The following is a 24074-nucleotide window of genomic DNA, read 5'->3' as shown; positions in this document are numbered from 1 at the left end:
ATGATGTATTGTTAGCCAGGGGCACTGAGTAACTCTTCCAACTCAGGTGGTGTTGGCAAATACCGATGTGGAAGGGTAGGCACCATTAGTGAGGTCACATTGGATTCAGCAGCATTGGGGGGTTCCAATCCTAAACACTTAGCAGAACCCAGCATCAATCTTTACACCAGCATGGAGGAGCAAATGTAATACCTCTGTCAATATATTAATCTGCAGGGTATTATGCCTTTAGCCTTAAATTGCAGTAGTCAGACATGCAGTTTTCTCCATCTGGTTAATTGATGACCTCTCTCTCTCAATTGTAAGTCCACAAATCACACAAGCTGTCATTATCATTACCATGATCAAACTCCTGCTTGGTGAAAGGTTTTTCTGACTTTTATCAAAGTGCAGATTTGAGTGACACAACTGCTGTGCATGAATGCTAAGGTCCTGAAAACATTTCAGTACACATGCTAGCACAGTACATGCTTCGAACATTTGGAAACAAAATACAACTGAAGTGTGAACACTGGACATGTTGGATTAATAGCCTATATTTTACATAAAGTGACAACATAGATGGGCCCCCTGAGGGTTAACATTTACTTTGGACTTTGTAGTATGAGTGAGCAACTGGTGAGGGAGAATGGTAGTTTCCTAAAAATGTGTGAGTACATAACAAGATGGAACAGAAGTAGGAGATAAAGAGAGACAATGATGGATAGAGCAAAAGATTGGGAAGACAGAGATAAACTGTTAAAAAGGGGGAAGTGTGTAAGAAAGTAGGGGACAGAAAGGGGCTACACAGAGTGACTACTTGTATGATGCAGTGGCGAGAGGCCTGCTGTTTTTGTTTCGCCATGCTGAGAACAAATAGTAGTAATCACAGCTACTCCACTGCCAATACATATCAGGATGCATTCCCTCTATAAGAAAACAGAAGAGGAGGAGGGAGACACTATCCCCCACAAAGACAAGACAGATCAGGAAAAGCCTTGTTGTGCTTCTCTCAAAATACACACTTTGAAGAAAAGCTGTAATTTCAGAGGCTATTGTAGAATGTAATATTCATAAAACCATACTAAGCTACAGAGTGAGAGAACATGGGTGATGATTAGTACTAATTATACAGTTGTGAATTTCCTTACAGCCTTTTTTCAATTCAATATCTTGTTTATTGATATGAACCCTATATTCACAGATTAATCATAGTCTATGAAATACAATTATCTAACAAGACTGAAACTATTGTACTGAATGTTCTTAAATAGATATATGCTTGTGAATTCAGCCTATATGGACCTGAACGTAGGCAAAAGATAATAACACTGTTGGAAATGTTTACAAAAACAAGAAACCTTATACTATACTTCTCTGAGCATATAATCTTCTATACCAAGATCTCTTTTCCCCTCACCACAAATATCACTTCACTATCAGGATGATAAGATCTGCATGTTATTTTACACTGCAATCATACTGAACCACAGATAGTCCACACTCATTTTCTTTTGTTTCCCCTCTGCTCAACTGTCTTCATGTCAGTGTGCTTTTGGTACCCTTCCTCCAGTAGTTTGCTGTGATTAGGGGAGACGCAGCAGGAACCTGGCAGAGCCTCTTTCCCCCTCTTAAGCACGGTAATTTACTGTCAAGAGGCCTGCTCAGTGTGTTGGGAGAGAGAGTCCCATGTCTGCATTGCCCATTGCTGCCCGCTATACCTGAACACTTCATTACTATGAGTCCAGTATTAGGAGCCAGTACTGTATTCTTAGAAACAGATGATCAGGCAGAGAAGGAAAGAGAAAGTTTATTTCCACAAAACTGGCCTGATTTGTTTTTCCTCTGTTTCATAACATTTAAGCATTATTCTTTATCCTCTATCCATTCCCAGTTGGAGAGTTGACACAGCTAATAGCATACCAGAGGTAGCTTCCTGTTCCTCTCACAGGAAATTGCAGATTTCTTGATTATCTTGACACTGCTGCCTTTCAAAATCAACTCCCTCTCAAAATGTTTGCATGACACTGAATGGACATCGTCATAAAGGCAAACTTAGGTGGTGTAATGGTGTGGGGAATGGTGTGGGGAATGTTTTCTTTGCACACTTTGGGCCCGTTAATACCAATCAATGATTGCTTGAATGCCACAGTCTATTTGAGTGTTGTTGCTGACCATGTGCATTCCTTCATGGCCACAATTTACCCATCTTCTAATGGCTACTTCCAGCATGATAATGCACCATGTCACAAAGCAAAAGTCATCTCAAACTGGTTTCATGAACATGACAATGAGTTCAGTGTTCTTCAGTGGCCTTCCCAGTCACCGGATCTGAATCCAATAGAACACCTTTGGGATGTGGTAGAACAGGAGATTCACAGTTTGAAAGTGCACTTGAAGGATCTGCAGGAACTTGCGTGATGCAATCATGTCATCATGGACCAAAATCTCAAAGGAATGTTTCCAACATCTTGTGGAATCAATGCCATGAAGAATTGAGGCTGTTTTGAGAGCAAAGGGAGGCCCTACCCAGTAGTAGTATAGTGTTCCCAATAAAGTGTTGGGTGAGTGTATGTCTATGTCTACAAGACGAAGAGACCCTGTGCTCATCAACCCGGGGGGGGAACTTAATGGACCTTTTGCATGTGCTTTCTATCGGGATGTGTGAACCTTATAGCTGTTAGCTATTGGGCCCTTGAGCTACAGGTTTGAGAGAGAAGACATTGTTGCTTTACTGTTGATGAAATGCCTTCACTGTTTGTTTGTTTTTGAATAAAGAAAATAAGCTACAAGCTATGGGGTTGTTTAATTCTGCATAACAAAGAGAGAACACACACCTTCCACTGACAGGGTGTGAACAGTGCGGGTGCGATGTGTGACACTTGAAAATTATACCTCTCTAATCCAAGCGGTACACCAACGTACACAAGCAAATAAATTGTATTTCTTTTCTCTCAACCTCAAATCTAACATACCACAATGAAATCTAGAAGAGAGATATTCTGTCTAGGAATTGTGCTGTCCAATATGAAGTAAATAAATTGAATTTGTCTAGGTCAGGGATGGAATATATAAAGCAAAACACCAGCAAGATGTGCAACTTTAGTCAAGGAAAGTGATACAAGGTTGACATTTTGATATGACACTGACTGCACTATGCAGATTTTTCTCCTCTAGTTGATATATAATGGCTTTTCTTAAATAAAAGAGATGACTTTTTATGCCAGGCCTGTTTAAAAAAGAGCGATTAAGATGGGCAGATTTGCTCAGGAGAACAGAAACCATTTCTTTATTTCTGTACTACTGTGGCAAAAGGTGAGTGCTGTGTTGTCCCAAGGTCAGTCTAATATCATAATCATTCATTGTTGGGAGGGATATAGCTTGGCACTTTCACTTTAGGATCTCCTCAGTGTTCTCTACATTCAGTAGCTTTAGCATTTTTCTTTCATTATATATGCATTTTTAAATGAAGATGATGGTGGTGATGATGATGATGATGAGAATGATGACTGTAACTTAGACAATGACGATGATAACAATGACAATGATATACTGTCAGACATGGTACTAACAGTATACATGCATTCATGTAAATGCAGGGCTATTCAATGTCAAATCAAATGGGCTTTGTTTAGAAAGGAAGCTGTTTTTCTGGATGTACAGTACTGCACCAAAGTCGCACTGCCTGCCAGCCCACATTAATATCACATTATTTAAATCATGAATTAGAGAGAGAGCAGTCTCTGTGTTACAGGGCGACACCAGTTCCCCACTCACAGAACCAACAGCCAGCAAGGCCATGAATAACTGAACGTGATCCTTTGCTAAATGTAAGAAACTGCAGCTCAGTGGAGGATTGTCTGACACAAGCAGACACCTTGCATACAGTAACCTCACCCCTTGTTATGACTGTCTCAAGAAAGAGTTAATCTAGAGCCATTTGCTTTTTATCTCCTAAACTGATTTAAGAAAACATGTGATGCAGTCATTCTGAACATTCAGTCATTCAGTAATTTTCTTTTCATAGCATTACACATCAAAACATTTGAATCGGCATCCAAAAACACCCAGTAGAGCCTCAACAAAAACAGTGTTATCCAGATACACAGATAGAAAATGAATGTAACATACTTTATTACCAGCTAAATTAAAGCAAATGATCAGTAATTACCCATACATTATAATTTAGGGAACAGAATTACGAATGAAAAATTGCTTTTCTGTTTTGTTTTAAAGGCAAAGATGAAACTATTGGTGTTAGGGGCTTGGAGTCCTTATGAAACAAACACTTGAGAAAGTGCAGAGAGGTCAATGTTCATAACATATGAACGATGCAGTCTTCCTCTGGCCCGTGATGGTCCATGATTGTTGATGAACCAATCAAAAGGCTTTATTTGAGGTCAGCTCCACATAATGGCCAGTTTTGATGATGATGGTGCAGATCTCTGACGACACTGCTGGGGGCTCTGAATGGTGTAGATGTTTCTTTCCCATGATCCATCTTCTGGAATCAGCAACTTGATTCAACATGCCCTTTATTATTCTGCTCAGGTGGCTGCTGTATTGATGTTTCTGTACCGTGAAATAAGACTAGAGTCCTGCTGGTCCATGTAAAGCGGTTTTACAATGAGGTGATCAATATCACAGTTTGAAAATGCACATTGATTTTGATAAACATATTTGCATGATTGCCTTTTGAAATATTTCTGTACTCAATTCATTTATTACAGTTTTGTACTTTATGGCGTGTGCGCATGTGTGTGTGTGTGTGTGTGTGTGTGTGTGTGTGTGTGTGTGTGTGTGTGTGTGTGTGTGTGTGTGTGCGTGTAGTGTGTGTGTGTGTGTGTGTGTGTGTGTGTGTGTGTTTGATTACTGTAAATTACAGGTGCATTATGTTCCAGTGCTTGGAGAGGAGTTCTGGTATGGGAGAGAGCATGTCATTCTCCTGACACTGGCTCACTGTCATGAAAAAGCACCAAGGCAGCCCCTGGAAAACACAAAAATGTATCTCCTTACGTAACGTAACCTTGGATTCTTGACTCCTTAATTGTGCGCTGCTATTGAAATACAAGACTGAGGAGAACCTTCCTCCCCTCGCACGATAAAATATAGTCATTTCCCTGCCCCCATCCCCACCCCTTCTATAGCTCTCCTCTCTCATCCCCTCTTCTCCTCAGTCTCTCTGATTCTAGCACCCCTATACTGGCTTTGGGTGAACTGCTAATGGGAAGGTTTCAGTGAACAAGCAGTGCATTATTGGCAGGCAGCTGGGAGGAACATTTTAGGATTCAGCCAGGGAATCAGTCTGCTGCACCATAGGCATCTCAAGAGAACACTGGATTAAAGATATAATAGTGCCACAGCGATGTTTTCATATTCACTTGCACTAATGCATACAGGAATGCTGTGTGTGGGTGGGTGGGTGGGTGGGTGGGTGGGTGTGTCAGTATGTCTGTGTGTGTGTGTGTGTGTGTGTGTGTGTGTGTGTGTGTGTGTGTGTGTGTGTGTGTGTGTGTGTGTGTGTGTGTGTGTGTGTGTGTGCATGTGTGACAGTGGGTCTTTGAGTATTCTCTAGAATATTTCAATGACGTAGCCCTGAGAGATGACATGATCGTCACTGATTCTATATGGTCACTTGAACCATCCTGCAGTGCTCATTGCATGATTGACAACTGATGCAGTGAAGTATGTTGATGAGTTTAAAGAGGAACTGAAGCGAAAACTGTCTACATTGGTAGTAGTCATATACAGTACATCAATTCTAGCCCCAACATGTACTGAAAGTGTAAAAATGATAACTTTGGACAAAAACACAGTATTTTCATGTTAATCTGAATCATGTTAATCAAAATCAAGTCTGTCCAAGAACAGACCGTGATTTGCGGAGAGCTGTGATGCCTCTCTTTTCCCTGACAAATTTGAAGGTTGGGCTTTGGATGGGACATCAAACCACACCTCACACCAAACAAATCTCATTCTGACTTGCATTTCTTGATAATGAGGAGGAGGGAAATCAAGGCAAAATCAGCCAGTGCAGACCCTCTTTAAAATAAAGGTATTTCACCCCCTCAAGGACACAGCACATTATCTCACAGATGGAAGCTAATGGGTTTATACCACAGCAATCAGAATCTTCATAAATATGAGTTGCCAAACCATAAACTGTCATGCCATAAACTGTGATATTGACAGAATTGTAGATTCATTCAATTTAGTTTTCATTTCAAAGTAAATTGCATAAGAAACAGAGACATGTAAAACGATGAACTAAGGACATTACTTTGCTAAATCACTATGCTGATTGGTTTAATACAATATCCTTCAGTCTGTGTATTTTAATCCGAATTACCACATTGTCTGTTTGAGGGAATACAGATTATCCCGGTGGTTTTAATACCGGAGGCTGCGGGACAGCTGACGGATACAGGGGGGAAAAGCTTAAGATCTAATGTTTTATTATTTCACATTAAACACACACAACGTTACTGCCACAGCTTGACTGCGGCTAATTTTAGAGCGGCTTGTTGATTTTTGTAGAGCAAACGACGTGAATTATCTTCATTCTGTGTTTTCAGGCTTGGCATTTCGCTTGGACGTCAGGTTGTGAAAATTCTCCTCATAGGTTGAGCCGCGCGTTGATTTGAGAGACTAAAAAGGTTGGTTAGGTTCCAATACGCGTCAGGCTATCAGTGGCGTCGCGCGCATGCCACACTGAGTTCGTGGGTTTGGAAATGCTCAAGCGCCTCCACACTGATATGCGCTCTCACACAAAGCAGAGGGATCCGGTCGCGAAACTGGGAAGTATCGATTGATATCCTCCAGGTCTCAGCACAAAATAAGGGTAGGCTATATCTGGTCCCCGGCAGGTCCTCTTTATGGGAGCGGATACAAGGATGGTGATGTGATGGGTGTTGGAAAAGTGCCCGGGAAAGCTTCCCCTCATGTGGAAAGCAGAATGATCAGGTTTATTTCAGCCGAGAAGAAGTTAGGTCTCGACCTGAAGTACATCGGGAAATAAGGAATCTCAGTTATAAAGGGATAATAGCAGAATACGATCCAGCTGCATAACATTCACAGTTCTGTGCGTGAGAGGGTATTCTGATCTGCACCTTTGGATGGTACATGTTTGCCTCACTGGCACGTCTGCGTTTTGGAGTACGTTATTTCGATCATTTAAAGTATCATCAACCTTTGGAAAAAAACTGAAAAAGAAGTATATCCCAAGAGATCGACTCACCCACGGCGTACCCATCATGGAACTGCTGCTGTTATAAAACCCATAAAGGTCAAATGACCGTCTTCGTCCGTTATTTAATCTAACCACCGTATCTATGAGATGGAAAAACGGGGACTCTCCGGCGTCCTTTATTATTTAATTCTTAATGCACCCTTATTATTCTGTGCAAATGGTAAGTGAACTTCATATATCATAGCATGGAGTGCTGTTTATGTTCAGCACAAATGCTGTCAATCAAACAGCCCATGATGTTTGATTTCCGATTCCAAGCTGTTGGAACAGCTCATTATTTGAAATTAAACGCATTATTCTGCATCCGGTTTCTGATCAGTTCATTCAAATGATGATTTTTACATGGCCTAGCAAGTTATGGATGCAAAGAATAGATAGGTTAAAGTATTGCACGCACACATGTCAAGACCCCGTTCCTGCTTCAGCTGTTTTATTTGTCAAAATGTCATCAATTAGCCTGAGCAAATAGTAGATGACCACGGTCTCTTAAAACACGGACAGCAACTTGTCCTCTCATTAGACATACTGTATCGACTAAAGACGTTTAGTTGTTGAGTTACAGGTTATATGAACGTTTCAATCCAGGGATACTGGTACATACGCATGTATTTAGTGGAGTATATATTTCAGTCATTGTCTTATTTGTCCAATGTATTATGTTATATTGTATCTTAAATTGTGAATTAATGTCAATGCGGATGTTTTAGATATGATGGCTGTACCTGAATATAAATATAGGCTATTGTGAATTAAAGACGAAGAAGAATTAGGCTACCTAAGTGGCTTTTCAGGTGTCATACGTAAGCTACGTCATCTCAGTCATCTCAGACCTTTGTTAATTTGTCACCCTTCATATTAATCTTTCCTCTGTTGTCTTCTCCCCCTGCTACTGTAGCTACATTTACTGAAGTGCCCAAAGATGTAAGTGTGGGTGAGGGAGAAGACGTTGAGATGCCGTGCGCCTTCAAGGCCATCGGATCACCGCCTTTCTCACTTGAGATCCAGTGGTGGTATCTAAGGGAAACAGCAAATAAAGAACTTGCACACGAACTGCAAATAAGCGCTCCGGCGAACAGAGCCAAGGTAATGCTGATCCCTCTGACTCCCGAGGGTAGCTCCGGGGCATGGAATGTGCGAGAGGCTCAATTTAAAGGCGCGCATTTGGCTAGTTGCACCAAAAGTGATTGAGCCTACTATAGGCCTACGGATGTAGGCTGTGCAATTTGGCTTATCTTGGTGGCACCGCCATATGTCTGACCTCTTTCTGTCCGCTATTTGTTTGATGAAATTTATTACAATAGGTTGCCAACTAAAAGCATTTGAGCGGATATACTGCAGATTATAAACACTATAAGGTGGGGGATGTGCGGATTGGGAGGAAGGGAGGGTGGAGGGGGCCGTCACATTTTATAATACAAAGGGCACTTGTTGGGCATTTAAGTCAGGTTGGGGAGGGTAACTCGGATAACGCGCCCAGTGCCTCAGTTTCAATCGGAACAACCCCATCTGTAGCATTTGCCCCCGTCATTTAAACACTTTAAACATGCACTGGGGAAAAACAAAGGCGTTTATCTTGAGAGCGCAAGGCAAAGGTTGCTGTCCATGGTGCTGATGTCACTGCACTCGGTTTGAAGCCATTTGGAATGTGGAAACCCTCTAAAAAGTGCAAATACAAAAAATTAAATGTAGTGAATAGTGTGATTTGCTGTTTATCCATTACAACAGATAACATTATAATGAGTTACCTTCTGTCTATGTGACCGTAATGTTTGCGACACTTTTATGGTTTCAGGTCGCTCAAAAGGATGCCACAAAAATAAGCGTAAGTGTCAATTTCTCTGCACAGTAGCCTTATTCCCCTGTCTCTGTGTTTGCAGTCAATAGTTTATTATAATATACATACTGGCTATTTATTCATTGATGATGAATGCATAAAGGCTGCCATGTTCAGTTTCATGAATATTATCAATATTATCAATTACAACAATTTTGGCCACATATTACAAGTACATTTTCAAAAAAAATCTATCTTGTTTTGTTGAGCTTTTGTAATATTTGTATTGTATCGGTAGATTCACCTTTCTATGCAAAATTGTGCTTATACTAGCCTATAGGTTTTAGATTGTCATAATGTATGAGTGATTTGTAGCCTGATCTCAATATGTTTTTTCTCTGTTAAAAAACATAAGCGTAATAGCATTTTGTACCGATAGCAATGGGCACATGGGCCCACTCATATGCAGGCCTTTGTGCGCATCTGGTTGTGTTTTTTTGCCACTCGATCTCATCTTGCACACTTGGCTGTGCAATAGCTCAGTGGCTCAGCGATATAATTTTGCTTTATAAACAGGCCTGTAAATATAACCTCGTAAATGTAGGCTATCCAGAGTTCTGCATGCAGCATTGCATCTAGGCTATGTGAGGCTATGTGTACGTGTATCGCTAATCTGCGATTTATTGAGTTCTCATGCCCAAAGGCGAATTATGTCTCCTTTGGAAACGGAACCATGCGTTTGATCAACATCATCTATGCTTTTTGGGCTGTAGGGCTTTATCTAAAACTGCTCTGACCAAGAGCTGGATAGCCTACCTGGCAGTGTGGTAATTAATGGTGTAGCCTACGTTGATATACAGAAACGAACTTGTCCTTTTATAGGTTCAATTGTGCGTATTGCAATTTCTTCCCTCTGTCTCCTTGTAGACTGTGAGGGTGCAGGGCAGCGCCATATCTCACAGGCTCAGCCTCTCCAAGGTACGCAAGGAGGACGAAGGGGTGTATGAGTGCCGGGTATCCGACTTGTACTCTGACGAGACTCAGGAATACAAGGTTCAGGCTAGCCTGCGGGTGACCCCCCGCGATGGCATGGTGGCCGAGGAGGCCGTGTCCCACATCCAGAATAGATGGCCACTGAGGAACAGCAACAACCCGGCCGGAGGGCGGGCAACCTCTGAGCCAGGGCAGGGAAAGCCTCGCGTGCCTCCTCCGGCTGGACCTGGCCCCCTTCCCGCCAGCACGACGACCACAACCTCTGCAGCAAAGTCTTCAGCCTCGCCTCGGCCCGGCAATGCGGCCATCCTCCGACAGCAGCATGGAGCCGGTGAGTTGAAGTGCAACAGCGACACCCTTTGACACAGAATGAAAACAATGTTGGGCTGTAGCGCGAGTGTTTCCGTCTCCTGTCTGATCCTCAGCAGTAGCCTATGTCATTTGGACCAGTGAGTTGTCCTTTTTGGGTTATGGATAAATGACACTCATATCATGATATTCAATGAAAATAAATGTTGTGTACTCATGAAATATCCGGTGATGCTGATTAACACCTGTTGATAGTCTTTTATTTGTGAGTTATAGATATGATATTTACTGTTTCTTGATCTCATGCATATTATAATCTTGGCATAATAGTTGGACAACTGGCATATCTTGCCACTATTGGGGGTTTCTCCTTCAATCTTGACAGAGGTTATAGTCCAACTATACTGGTAGCAAATACGCATTAGATACCAACCCTCATTCCATTCCATGCAATGAGACCGTCCTCTCATTTCTACCTCCACCAGCCTCCCCTGGTGTGTGTGTGTGTGTGTGTGTGTGTGTGTGTGTGTGTGTGTGTGTGTGTGTGTGTGTGTGTGTGTGTGTGTGTGTGTGTGCATGATGTTTTTACCATCAGAGAGTCTTCCACATAGCAAAATTGTAATGATAATGTGATGATGATCAGACCAACAGCATCGATGCATGTGGACATCCTTATGATCTCAACAGCAGCGTGTGAGTCAGACTTGGAGCAGCAGCCTTTAGAGAACAAGCGCACACACAGGGCGATCTTGTATGCCTGGCTCACTGCTGATCAATGAAGCACACTCCTGAATAATTAAATTTCACAGAGTCTGCATAAGGCTTTAATTTGCCAGTGCTACCAAATCAGACGCGCAGCTGCTGTTGACGCATTGGTGGTGCAGCACCAGGGAAGCGTTAATCTGTGTGGGTGTGTGCCTGTTTGGGACTTGTATGATGGAAGTTGCATGCATATATTTTATGTGCATGCTACCGTGTGGCTATTCCATATATTGATGTTAGTGTTTGTGTGTGCACATAGACTATGTGAAAGCAGCAGCCATGGACACAGTGCTTACTTCTCTGCCTGGAGGCATTTCTGCAGAGTTCTCTTCTCTCTCCTGACTGCAGCTGGCACTGTGCTGGTGGCCTGCAGGGTGACTAGGGAGGATAGGAGTGCCTCCTCCCTCTAGTGATACACTTTGGTGCCCTGTTCTTGTGGGTTCTTGTCTCCTCAAGGGTTTTATATGTCTGTGTGTTGAAGAGAATGAAAGTGACTAGTGTTGGGAGCTGAGGGGAACTATTTAGACTGTTACTATACCATAGCTCTGGTTTTGGCCCTTGGAGGAAACCAGATGGAAGCCTAGTTCTGTTCTCTGATCCCCCTGTATGATATGATAGTGATATGATAACGATAATGATACAATATATATGATATGATACGATATGATACATCTCTATTTGTTGGAGTGTCTCTCATCCTCAGTGCGGTTGCTCCTACATGTGGGGTGTGGCATGTCTGGCATGGCTGTTCTCCCCTTGCTGTAGAAGGCTGATGAGCCATGACTGGAGGAGATGACTCCAGAGGCAGTCTTTATGCAACTGCATCCTTGAGCAAGGTGCTTCAGCTTGGCTTCACTATTCCTAAAACAGATTCCTCACCGGGGGTGTTTTGATGCAAGTCATGCGCACACACACACATAGTATGTCAATCAAGTTAGGATTTGGCCAGTAGAGTTACGGTATCAAGCCAAATTTGTACCCCAAATATTTTAATTAACATATCTTATTGTATCTAACATATAGGCTTAGCCTTAAAAACTCTTCGTATAATTTGGCTTCAATAAAGCTGACTGCCAACCGAGGGGTAATCATGAAAGCTCTACCAAGCTAATGAAACCACATTCCTGCTCGTCTACCTCATGTTGGATTGTTTGTAAGACTGATGCTGCCATCATGCGCATGTGTGTGGACTGTGGACATGAGAATAGCCATGAGAATGCCCTCTCCTAGGGACTGGCACTGTGTATCATCATGCCCAGCCAGCCTTGTATGTCCTCAGTGGAGCGAGACAATCAGGAAGACGGCCATTTGGCGAGCGAACCAAACAATACCACAGCCAGTTCACTGATTCTCCCTCCCTCCCTCCCTCCCTCCCTCCCTCCCTCCCTCCCTATCTCTTCTCTCTCATTCTTCTCTCTCTGATTATCCAACAATTCAGGTCAAAATTGAGGGCAAATGCCTTTTATGGCTGTGGCTTTAAGAAAGAAATTGTGTTGATTATCAATATTACTGTGATGCTCTTAAGTGAAATTGTAATGGTTGAGCTCTTGGTCTGGCAGTCATTGTTAGTGCAATTGCATGTTTGACTTTATTCTTTATTTAACATTTATGTATCTTGGTTAGTCTCATTGAGGGGAAAATCTAATGTACAAGAGACCTTGAAAACACTAGTTCATATGTGCCTCATGCTGCCTTCATACTGTTTATACAGGACGGAGAAAGCACAACTGTTGATTATAGATGCAGTGTATTATACAGTATTTTGCTGGTTACTGAGGGGCAGATACAGTATATCCTTCAGATTGGTTGGCTGGTGTCTCATGTATCTCTGCCAGCCTAAATCAAATACAGTAAGTGCCTCACTGACACTTCTACATTGACGGACGGATCCAGAATTTGTCTTGGCTTTTTTCTTATTATTTTTTTTCTTTAAGTGAACCCTTCAACATATTTGTCAACAAATTGTGAAGGTTAAAAAGCACCCTGGCATATTTGAAAGATTGCCCCCTTTCCTGTATTACCACAATAACGATAGCTAGGGGAGAAAAAAAATCGGATCTGCCCGCCTCTCGGAAATGCGTGCATCTGTCACTTTTCTGCAATGTCATCTGGCTGAGTGGCAGAAACAATTAATATTAAAGGGGAAATGCCACGGGCGTGTGGCAGATAAGCCGGGCCCTCAGCACACTGTCAGGTGTCTCAAATTGCCTCTCACATTTTCATTTTTCATCTGGGGTTTGGTGGCCTTGCTGAGATAACAGATAAACCTCCTGTGCGCTGTTCTCCACAGCTTCACAGGAAGTCAAATAACACATCCACACCCACATCTACCCCCCCCCACACACAGATACACACACACACACACACACACACACACACACACACACACACACACACACGGAGCAACAGTGGCTAACAGTGGGAATGGAGGGTTGTCTGATAACCATGCATTCTTAGAGGATTGGCTGGCAACATGCACAGAGGTGTGTGTTCACCCTTGGAATTCAGTCACTCTAGCCCATTATACCTGAGAGGCAACAGAAAAACTGTTGGTCAATTTCATGAGGTTTTTGTTTGTAGGTCTCTATTTAAAACATTGAAGTGGATTTGTTGTTTTGGGTTTTTGGAGTTGTTGTTTTTTACACACAATTACAGAATCTGAAGATTAATCCCAAATGCAATAATCTTCAAATGCACTTAATACAGTTTGGATTGAATGGGAAACATTTGCTTTTGCCTGAAAATTGATAATTTATACATAATAAGATGAATTTAATGGAATATTAATATTCAAATTGCATTCAATATTCATATTGAGTGCTGACTGCTCGATTAAAAGGGGAATTTAGAAGTTTAAATATTCCAGGCAATATAACTGCTGTGACCAGGCAGATTAGATGAAATACAAGTGGAGTTGATAGGTCAGTTACATAAAAGGCTATTGGATGTATTTATGACAGGGGAAAGTGAGGGAGGGAGAGAGAGAAAGTGAAAGGAAAGGAACATGGGCAAGGGTATGAAAAAAGGATATGAAAGTGAAGGGAAGAGAGGCAGCAAGGCCAGAGAATACTAAACACTATGTGCATTGAGCAGTGATGGAGCCATGACTTGGCAGGTGCGAGGGTTATGGTGGGGGGAGGATGGCATACAGTAACAGGACAGCCAGACATGGGATGTGTGTGAGCTCAGGCTCTAATATGCCTATACCCACAATGCACCACACTGCATGTCACCCCATGCGACCTTGGTATCCCTTGGCAAGTGTGTTTGTCTCTGGCTGGACAGCTGTCTAAATCCCTCCTGAAACAGCCAGACTATCTCCTCCTCATCCTGTGTGTGTGTGTGTGTGTGTGTGTGTGTGTGTGTGTGTGTGTGTGTGTGTGTGTGTGTGTGCGTGTGTGCGTGCTTGCATGCACATATCTGTAAATCAGGCCTTGAATTATCACCTTTGATTTGTCTGAATCCATCGTAGTTGTTTCACAGTTTACAAATGTCTCAATACATTTGAATATAAACTACATCTTGGACATGTGGGAAAATGTCCTCCTTCCTGTGTGTACCTCTGTGGAAGTAATTAATGAGACGAAAGAGTGGGCTATATTAGTTTGAAGTGTAAGGCCATTGTGTGCTAACAGGCTGATGAGGCTTTTCAGTTGTCAGTCTCCACTCGGAGGACAAATAGAACAAGTGTTAGGTAACTGTCAGTGGAAACTGTTACTGTGTGGGAGGCACTCCATGTCTCCCAATATGGAGTTGAGTGACTTCTGCTGATTGTTTGCCTGAAAAGAGACCATGTGCTTGGTTTGTAATCTATGTGACAGCCGGGTAATAGCTTGAAAAGGGATATGGGATATTTCTAGCACTCTATTCTACCATCTAGATATATTGTACTGCCTTGCTCATCAAAGACAATGAGAGAGGGAGAAAGGTGAAAATAGAAGTGTAAGTAGAGTAAATGTTGAGTGGAAAGAGTAATACCCTACAGGTCCTGGGGAACAATGGTACTGTAGTTGGCCCCTCATATGGCTGATGATCAATCAATCTATCAATCAATCAAAACATTTTCAATCAAAAATATTGGTTGTTCAGCTTGTCCCTTTGAATAAGTCTTTAGTTATATATTAGAGATATGCCACTCCCTTTACTAATGGTTTTGAGAAAGACGGGGAAGATGGTGTTAGTCTCACTTGGGGATACATGTCTGACCAATTACCATGCAGTTATAGATTAGCGTTAGTGACAGTTGTCGTTGCTAGGTTTGCGTTGCTAGGATTCTGTCTTTTTCACGCCATTTCCCTAGCAACACCTGTGTAAGGCTAGAGCGGGAGGCTAGGAAGGCTAGGACAGAGCCAAATAGAGTATATTTTTAAGCCATTGCAACAACTTTTAACGATCAAATGACCGTACAAAATGTTTCTACCCACTTCAGTGATATGAAAAAACAAAATCTAATAAGAGGAGTTTTTGTGGAGTTTTTGTCCTGCCCTCCCATAGGCGACCTGTCTAAAAAAACAGCGTTGGTCTCCTTATAGAAAATAAGCGCCCACAGAGGTGTCACAAAGATGGAGGCAGAGTGAACTGGCTACCTTTAAAGAGGCTTTGGTTACATGTAGAACCCTTTCCACAGAGAGGGTTCTACATTGCATCACAAATGTTTTTTCAAAGGGTTCTCCTATAGTAAAAAAGCCAAATAAACATTTTTTGTAAGAAAGTGCTCACTGGTGACCTGAGTATAACCCTCCAATAGCAATCAATGGCACACCCAAGTGAAAAGAAAGTATACTTAAGTGTATTGAAAATAGATTAAAAGCACAAATAATAAGCTTAAAATATATTCATTTATTTCTATACTTACTGACTTTGTACCCCTGTGTACTTACTCAAAGTATACTATGATTTCATGCCCTTAAAATGGTGCTTTAATATACATACAGCATGTATTTTAAATTGTAATTTAGTATACTTACAAAAAGTATATCTGATTGTCATGTAATTTAATCTGTACTTTAGTATACTTCCGAAAAGTATACTTGAATGTCGTGTCAGTAAATATGCACTTAAAAATAGTATATTTCTTTTTTAACTTGCAGTTACACGTCGAGATTAGATTTTGGTTGTCTTGGCCTGTGAATAAATACTTTAGGTTACAACTTTGAAGAAAAACATTGGTAGTATAACCTTTTTTTAAGATGGGTCATTTTAGTATCATTTAAAAGGATCCCTGAAGTATGTTTAGAATATAATATTAATATCCATTTAGTATATTTCATGTAATTCTTGTCTGAAATTTAAGTTTTGGTTTTCAATTAAATTTACAGTTTGGTTATCAACTGGGTTCAGTTCTCATTTTGAGATACAATATTAACAGTGCTACCCTTCAGTTTTGTATACTTTGATTCCTGCTATCTTATGATAATGTATGCCATTGAGCCCCACAAGTCTGAAGCCTAAGGGCCTCCTTGCTTAGCAGTTAACCTGCTGCAAGGGGTACAGAGATGCATGACATCATGTAATGCCCCCCCCCCTTAACCTCAATGGGACTTAATTAATGAATAACGGTTGGATATTAAAATAAAAAATAAAAACATAAATAATGCATTTCTAATCTAATTGAAGTGTACTTTAAGTATGCACAGAAATATGCAGCCTTGACTAAGATTACATTCTAAGTGGGTTGACTGTGCATCTCACATAATCTATTTTAAGTATACTATGAATTAAGAGGGGTACATTTTACATATTTAAGTATATTTAATATTCTAAAAACCTACATAATTTACAATTTTAAGTATATTAAATGCAACTTAAGTACAATTTAAGATATTTAACCCTCGTATTGTCTTCACTTTTTGGACCCTTTGGAAGTCTTCGGGTCAAATTGACCCGGGACATTATTGGGGCTTTAAAAGCAATACAAAAATACAAATTTCCATTCAAAACTCTTTAACATATATTGTCTTTATCTCAATTCCAAACAATATAGATAACATGTATGATTAATATTTGCAATTAATCTCTGCTAGATCATATTTAACAGTGGAAGTGTAATTCGTTTTTTGTGATAAAGTTATAATTTATGTAAAAAATCTGCTATAATAAGGACTTGGGTGGAATGCTTATCTCTGAAAAGTTGAAATGAAACAATGTTTTCATTGATGTTTATTATTTTTGAGGAGATATTCTCATTTGATTTTCATCTTTATCTTATTATAATCAAAGCTGTGAAAAGCAAATACAGGTGATGAACGACAATAGAAACACAAGAACCAAACTTAGATCGATTTAGTCACTGGATATGAAATACATCTCTCAAAAATGTCTCAAAAATAATTTGAGATGATTTACAATAAATAGAAACACAAAACATGAACGAAATGTACACTGCTTTATTCACTGTCAATGAAATACAGTACACTGAAAAATACATCTTTCAAACAATTCTGAAATAATATTGGATACATACAATTTGAGAGTATGTGTCCTACAGATGTACTTTTAGCAGTTTCTGCATGTGGTTTGTGTCTTTGAGTCCTTTGAGGGTTCACACACCTCGCTGTGCTTCCTCTTGTTGCCACCAGCTGCAATCTAGAATAATGAAAATACTTTATTAGTTCAGGATTTTTTTCCCACCACATCTTCTAATAGTCAATTTCAATTTGACCCACATACATACAGAGATACTCAGAAACATACACACACACACACACACACACACACACACACACACACACAGATACATGCACACATAAACAACAACAACAACAGGACACTTACTTCAGGCACTGGAGGTTGTGGTTGTGTGGGTCGTGCAGGTGGGACAGCAGGAGCCTCCTCCACCCGCCTCACTATGGCTAGAGAAGCTGGGTTCCTGGGCACATGTTGTCTCCTCTGTATGTGCGGTGTCACCAGTGCTCATAAGCATCACATTTTTGCCCTTTTTGGGTATGTAGGATACCAGGGCCATGTTGGCCGTAAACACAAAGTGGGAGGAATGGACTGGCCTGTTCGTTACAGTTAGAAGCTGAGGTGGGAGCTCTGTCTTATTTTTTCTGACTGTTCCACCCATTGTCAGCTTTCTTTTGAGAAGTTCCTGTCCCGGGCTGTACGATGTGAAAAAATTATCCCAAGTGATGTTGTGGCCACTGAGGCCCTGTGACATATCCAGTACCACCCGTGTCCCCTGATGTCTCTCAGGGTCTCCTCCCTCTGGCTTCCCAGAATGTTTTGTAACAACATTGTGCAGATTCTGTGTGTGTGTGTGTGTTTGTATGTGTGTGAGTGAGTGTGTGTGTGCATGTTTCTGTGAGTCTGTGTGTCTCTGTGTATATGTGGGTCAAATTGACCCGAAGACCTTGTGAAGGACATAAATGTGTAGGGGGGGTGTAGCATGTGCACTCAATGATTTTTTTTTCTTTGACATGTTCTTCACAGTAAATAAGCCAAGGCCATGGAGTTTCAGGTTGAAAAAATGTTTCCTTGTATATTTTTTCTTCAGGTAAAAATTTAAAAAGGGTCAATTTGACCCGAAGACCACACAAGGGTTAAGTATATTCAAACTCCAGTATACTAGAAATATAATACTTCAATATACTTAAGGTATATATTTTTATAGTTTGGGACAGGCAAGGAAAAACTCCCCAATTGGTAAAAACCTTTAGAAAGACAGGGCTCCAAGGGGGAGCCCATTCTCCTTTTGCTGGCTGGGTTGAATCAAGTGGTTGAGACAAGTTTTTTGCCTTTATTGAATTTCCAAGGCTTTTTATCTCCTTTGTTTGAGGAAGCCTAAAAGTGTTCAACTTTCCTATCACAAAAGAGACCATTGGCTTTGGAACCTGGGGCAGCCATGAGGGTGGAATCGGGAGGGTGCCTTACAGAGAAAATACTGTACTCTTTCTTTATCTGTGTATCCACATGGAACAAAGCCAAAAGTCATTGTGCATACAGTTCCTTTGTTCGCCAAGCACAGTCAATAGTCCCCTCTCCAGGATGCTACATACATCCTTTGTTATCCCTCTCTTTACAACTTAGTCCCTTGTCTTTCTTCCTATTCTATGTTATTTCCAAGATTTTTTGTCATACCCAGCTACTCTTGCCTTGCAGATTGCGTAGCCTTACATAGCAGTTATGTCATGCCAATGGTCATTGCTTATAATGTCGGTCTACTCGGTCTCTGTCATTTTACTACAGCACTACAATCTACTAGATTGGAAGATTGTACTTCTCATATCCAAAGGCTCAACTTGGGTCACACTCAGAGCAAAGGCAAGAGAACGTTTTGAAGAAGGTACTATTACAAGTCAAATCAAGTCAATCTTTATTATCCCATAGGGTATACCACTGAACTTGCCCAAATTAAGTTGCTCATATTTGATTGCTATAGCACAACCTTTGCCGTACACAACCCAGGTTTAGGAGTTGATGGCACATGCTCAAACTCATCGTCTCTTATCGGAAACTAGAGCACTCTTGACTGTAGATCACAGATCAGTTTAGGCAAGAGAGAGAGTGAGAGAGAGAGAGGGGCGGGGGGGGGAGAGCACATCTGAATAGAATGATGAAAGTGGAGAAACAGTTGTAGTTACATTTAGGCTGAGGGTGGGAAAGAGAAAGAGATCAACTGTTGGACCATAGCCACCGTTACAACGCTGGTTTGCTAATTACAGTCATTATCCTGCAAACAGTGCATGTCGTGTAGCATGCAGATGATTCATAGCAAGTGTTTCCCACTGTATTAACTGTGTATTGTTTCTACCTCAGTTTTTCCCTAATGAGCTTGAAACTGACTTTTAAATAGACTATTGATGCAGTTGGCCTCATCCATTTCCAAAATCCCCACAAACCTACCCTATAAGTGGATATTTTAACTTAAATATCCACGTTTTGTTTTCAGAATACTTGGAACTAATAGGGTTCAAAGATAATACCACTTTGTTTTCTGTGCGTAAATGAACACATTTGCTAAATTAAGCACTTCGCTGTTCTACGTATAAATAAAACAACGTGTTAGGTAAATAAAGCAACGTGCCAGCTATAGTAGGTTTTCCCATAATTAAATTCAATTAAGTGCTTTTTCTGGTACTTTCACCATATTATTCATCCATTGGAGGAATATTTAACTCTGATGGGTGACATTCAGACAGATGATTTTACAGACATTACTTAGAATATCAAATATATGGTTAACAAATAACAAAGACAGATTCAAGCCGAGTGCTGAATTCTGTGAATTTTGAGTCACACTTTTTATGAGAGTAGACTAATACCCTCTTATTGTTGATGTCTGAGTAAATCCTTAGTATTACAACATTGGTGAACAGGGTAATAATGTGCGTAGTAGGGATTATGGTCAGGGTGAAGCTTTGAGGACTTTGAGGCCAATTTGTGTGGTTTATCTATTGAATTATTATCTTTGACCTCTTTATTTAAGCTTATTTGAGCTTTCAACTTTGGTTCATTTTATTCAACGGAGATAGTAATTGCCTGAGTCTGAGTGACACCAACATAAAAACAAACAGAAAGGAAGGACTTCCCAGAGAACTACAGCACGAGAGACATGAACAGGGGGAGGGTAGGAGGAAAGGAAGTTGGGAACAATAAAGAGGCCCGGGGAGGGAGACATTTTTGGAATCAATATGAATATTCAAGATTATCAGCGAATCAGCACTTAGGGAAGAATAAGGAAAGAAAAGATGCTCTAACCCTTTCTCACTGACTCCATTTTGTCTTGATCTCACTGAGATTCTTGTCATTAGGACAGCTGGCCTCCCTCCAGGAGGTTCTTGTAAGGCACTGTCTGGTGTGTGTACTGCCCTGTTCGTGTGTGGTAGGGTTCATGTCACAGCGTTCACCTTTCTGTGCCCTGCACACACCATGTCTTTTGGCAGGGGATGATGGGAGGGAGGGTTGGGTGTAGAGATGTGCACGGGGGCGTGGCCCGGGGAGAACATAAGCATGAAAAACAGACAGCTGCTTCACACAGGAGATGCCACAGTAGCTCCAGCCTCGTTAAACACTGACTCATTACGCTTGTTTCTGTGTGTGTGTGTGTGTGTGTGTGTGTGTGTGTGTGTGTGTGTGCGTGCGTGCGTGTGTGTTCAGCTGAATACATCTGGCACTGCCTTTTGTTTGTTGTTGTTGGTTGGAGTGTGTGTGTGTGTGTGTGTGTGTGTGTGTGTGTGTGTGTGTGTGTGTGTGTGTGTGTGTGTGTGTGTTCCTGCAACTGTGTTTGATTTGTGTGTGTATTTGTGTGTGTATTTGTGTGTGCATGTGTCAGGGTTTGTTTATCTGGGAGTGTAGTCATCCTTGTTCATCATCATAATGAAACAGCTTTTAGCCCTGCAGTCGCTCTACTGCTCAAACAGGAAATTAAATGTGTCAGGTGGGGACTTGGAGCTGCATTCACCCAGGTCCCCTCTTCCTCATAGCCAGGCTCTTCCACTATCCTGTACAATCGCCAGAAATAGACACTGACACTTTATGGACATAAAGGGAAGCCAGTTCCAGGTAATATGGAGACATTAACCCATACCTCATCCCTGCTTATGCAACTAATCAGATACGATATATTATGAGCTACAGTAAGCTACTCTTAGTATTTCCCATTTGTTCCTACTCCTTGCCACGAGGTTTCCATTGCTCTTTGTAATGATATGCAGTGTTTTTGAATATTTGTAAAGTATCTGTTCTTTGACAGCTATTTAGGAGTTTGACATATTTAACATGTTGTATTGTATTGTATTGTCTTGTATTGTCTTATTTTGTCTTGATTGCTGTATATGTTGGTGAATGTAGAGCTCCCCATCATGCTCTACTGAAAACTATTTCCACAAACCTCAGTTGTGTGACAATAATGGATTTTGTATCTTGTTTGTGCAGACTGTGATTCACGACACAGTTCTCTCTGACATTTCCAACCCTCTCTTGTTGTCTTTGTTCCACCAGGTTCCGGAGTCATCACCACCATTGACCCGCTCCTCTTTATCACTCTGCTCATCTTGCATAAGCTCCTTCCTTTCCTGTTTGCCCAATAAGAGACATCAACCAAACGACAACCCGCAACGTTTTCACTTTATGTACCAAACAACAAAAGGGGAAATATATATAAAATAAGTGTAAACCGGAATGGCACATCACTGAGGAGGTAGAACCAGTGCAAAGAGTAGAAAGGACTGAATTCAAGGAGAAGAGACAATGCTTTTCTTATTAGGACTAATAGGAGAGCCGTCTGAAATATGGATGTACATGGATTGTATGAGAAGCATGAAAAATGGAATCCGATGTGAATAAGAGCTTCACAGCTTTGTCATACACAAAACCAACATCCACCGAACGCTGCATCCAGTTTCCAAATAGTATCTGCCCTGCTTTAATGCATGGCCCTTGTTATTTATTTTCATGTTGATTTTTTTTATTATTATTTTTTTTAATGTATTATACATTTGTATTATATTTCAAATTAGATTGATTTGATTTTGATTATTTTTTTCCTTTTTTTTTCTAAATGTAAATTTCTTTGATCATAATATCTGCTTTTGGTTGATTCCTTAAGTTCTAAAAGATACCCAGTCCTAATGTTTGTTTACGTTTATTTGCATGAGCTGTTGAGCAGTTACCCATCCTTTTTTTATTTCACAGATGTCTAAAGACGGGGCTTCTTCATGTTTGGTCCTTTTATTAAAACTGTGCGTGAGTCTATGTGTTCTGTTCCCCCTCCCTCCACACCCTCCTTTGTTCTTTCTCAAGCATTGTTTCATGATGTATACAAATATGACCTTATATATTTTGATTGAATAAGGCACACATTACCATAGTTGTTGTTAGTCACCTTCAATAATGTTTATTTTTATTAAAGATATGGTGATCAACGTAAGACATTCATTTATATATATATATATATATATATATATATATATATATATATATATATATATATATATATATATATATATATATATATATACAAAAAAAAATATTGGTATGTTGCCAACACCAGTTGAAATAAAGGTTGTTGTTTTTTTTATATAAAATATGGATCTCAAAGGCGTAATATGTGAACAGGCAATCAGCTTTCTTTGACAGTACAAAAACCATGTGGGAGAGCTCTTCTATATTAAAGGCCTATAATATCAGATCTTTTCATGAACTAGAAGTGAATTAAGTTTGTGGGTCACTATCCAGGCTAATCTTAGCTGCCAGCGCATGTTCCACAAACACTAATATATCGTAAAGAGTGTGCATGCCTGTCTGCCTGCATCTCCCAAGTCATATGCAGTGCTAATGTCTGAGGTCTATTGAATCCATGGCAGATCTGTGATCGCTGAGCAGCTGCGGATACTGGAGAAGCAGACTAAAAGGTATCACTTGAGCACTCATGTTTTAGATAAAGGGTCGCGACACGCTCCCCTTGGGTGTAGTGAGCTGTGATGTAGTCTTTCCGGCAGGATAGGCACACATTCAGCGGAAGAACATTCTCAGTCATGTAATCATGTCTAACAACTGTTTATTTCATTAATCAAAAGTGCATCGCAGTGAAGAGGCTTGGAAATGATCAACTCTCATCTCTTTTTTGGAGCACTTTGATCGTTTATCCTTTATCCCATTCCTATTTGTTTTGAATATGAAGTCACTGGTCTCACTTTGAACTTTTATTCGGCTCCAGTGCTATTGTTTTAATGCAGTACATCACTCCCGGGCATGGATATAAATACACACACAACTCCCCTTGCAGCTGTGGCATGGCGCTTCGGACATTTGCTCGTTTATCGTTCCATAGAAGGATTGCTTGTATTCACTCTTGTGCATGCAATGTATTTATACCCCCTTCAAGTCGAAAAATGAATATACAAGTATGGAAAATAAATCCAAGAGAGGCAAAAACTAACAGCAATGAAGCCGTGGTAACATAGCCATTTTTCGTAGTCGAGTGAGTGGAGGACTTTCAGTGCTTTTTGAGGGCCTGTTTTCACATCAAATCAATGAGCGTTTGACAAGGACGTTTATATGTATTAC

The 24074-nt window shown here is 40.7% G+C and overlaps 1 protein-coding gene across 1 annotated transcript; it reads left to right on the top strand.

Moving 5' to 3' along the window:
* Window positions 1–8129: 8129 nt before the first annotated feature.
* On the top strand, window positions 8130–22096 carry vstm2b (V-set and transmembrane domain containing 2B; the record flags this gene model as incomplete). Its single annotated transcript, XM_083691687.1, has 4 exons — window positions 8130–8311; window positions 9021–9050; window positions 9930–10326; window positions 22008–22096. Exons 1-4 carry the CDS (start codon window positions 8180–8182, stop codon window positions 22094–22096), a joined length of 648 nt encoding a protein of 215 aa, XP_083547813.1. The 5' UTR covers window positions 8130–8179.
* Between the last annotated feature and the right edge of the window lie 1978 nt (window positions 22097–24074).

The sequence above is a fragment of the Argentina silus genome, assembly GCF_951799395.1.
Source record: "Argentina silus genome assembly, chromosome: 2".
Lineage (NCBI taxonomy): Eukaryota > Metazoa > Chordata > Actinopteri > Argentiniformes > Argentinidae > Argentina > Argentina silus.
The sequence above is the reverse complement of the archived record's forward strand: the minus strand, read 5'-3'. Positions and strand labels throughout refer to the sequence as shown.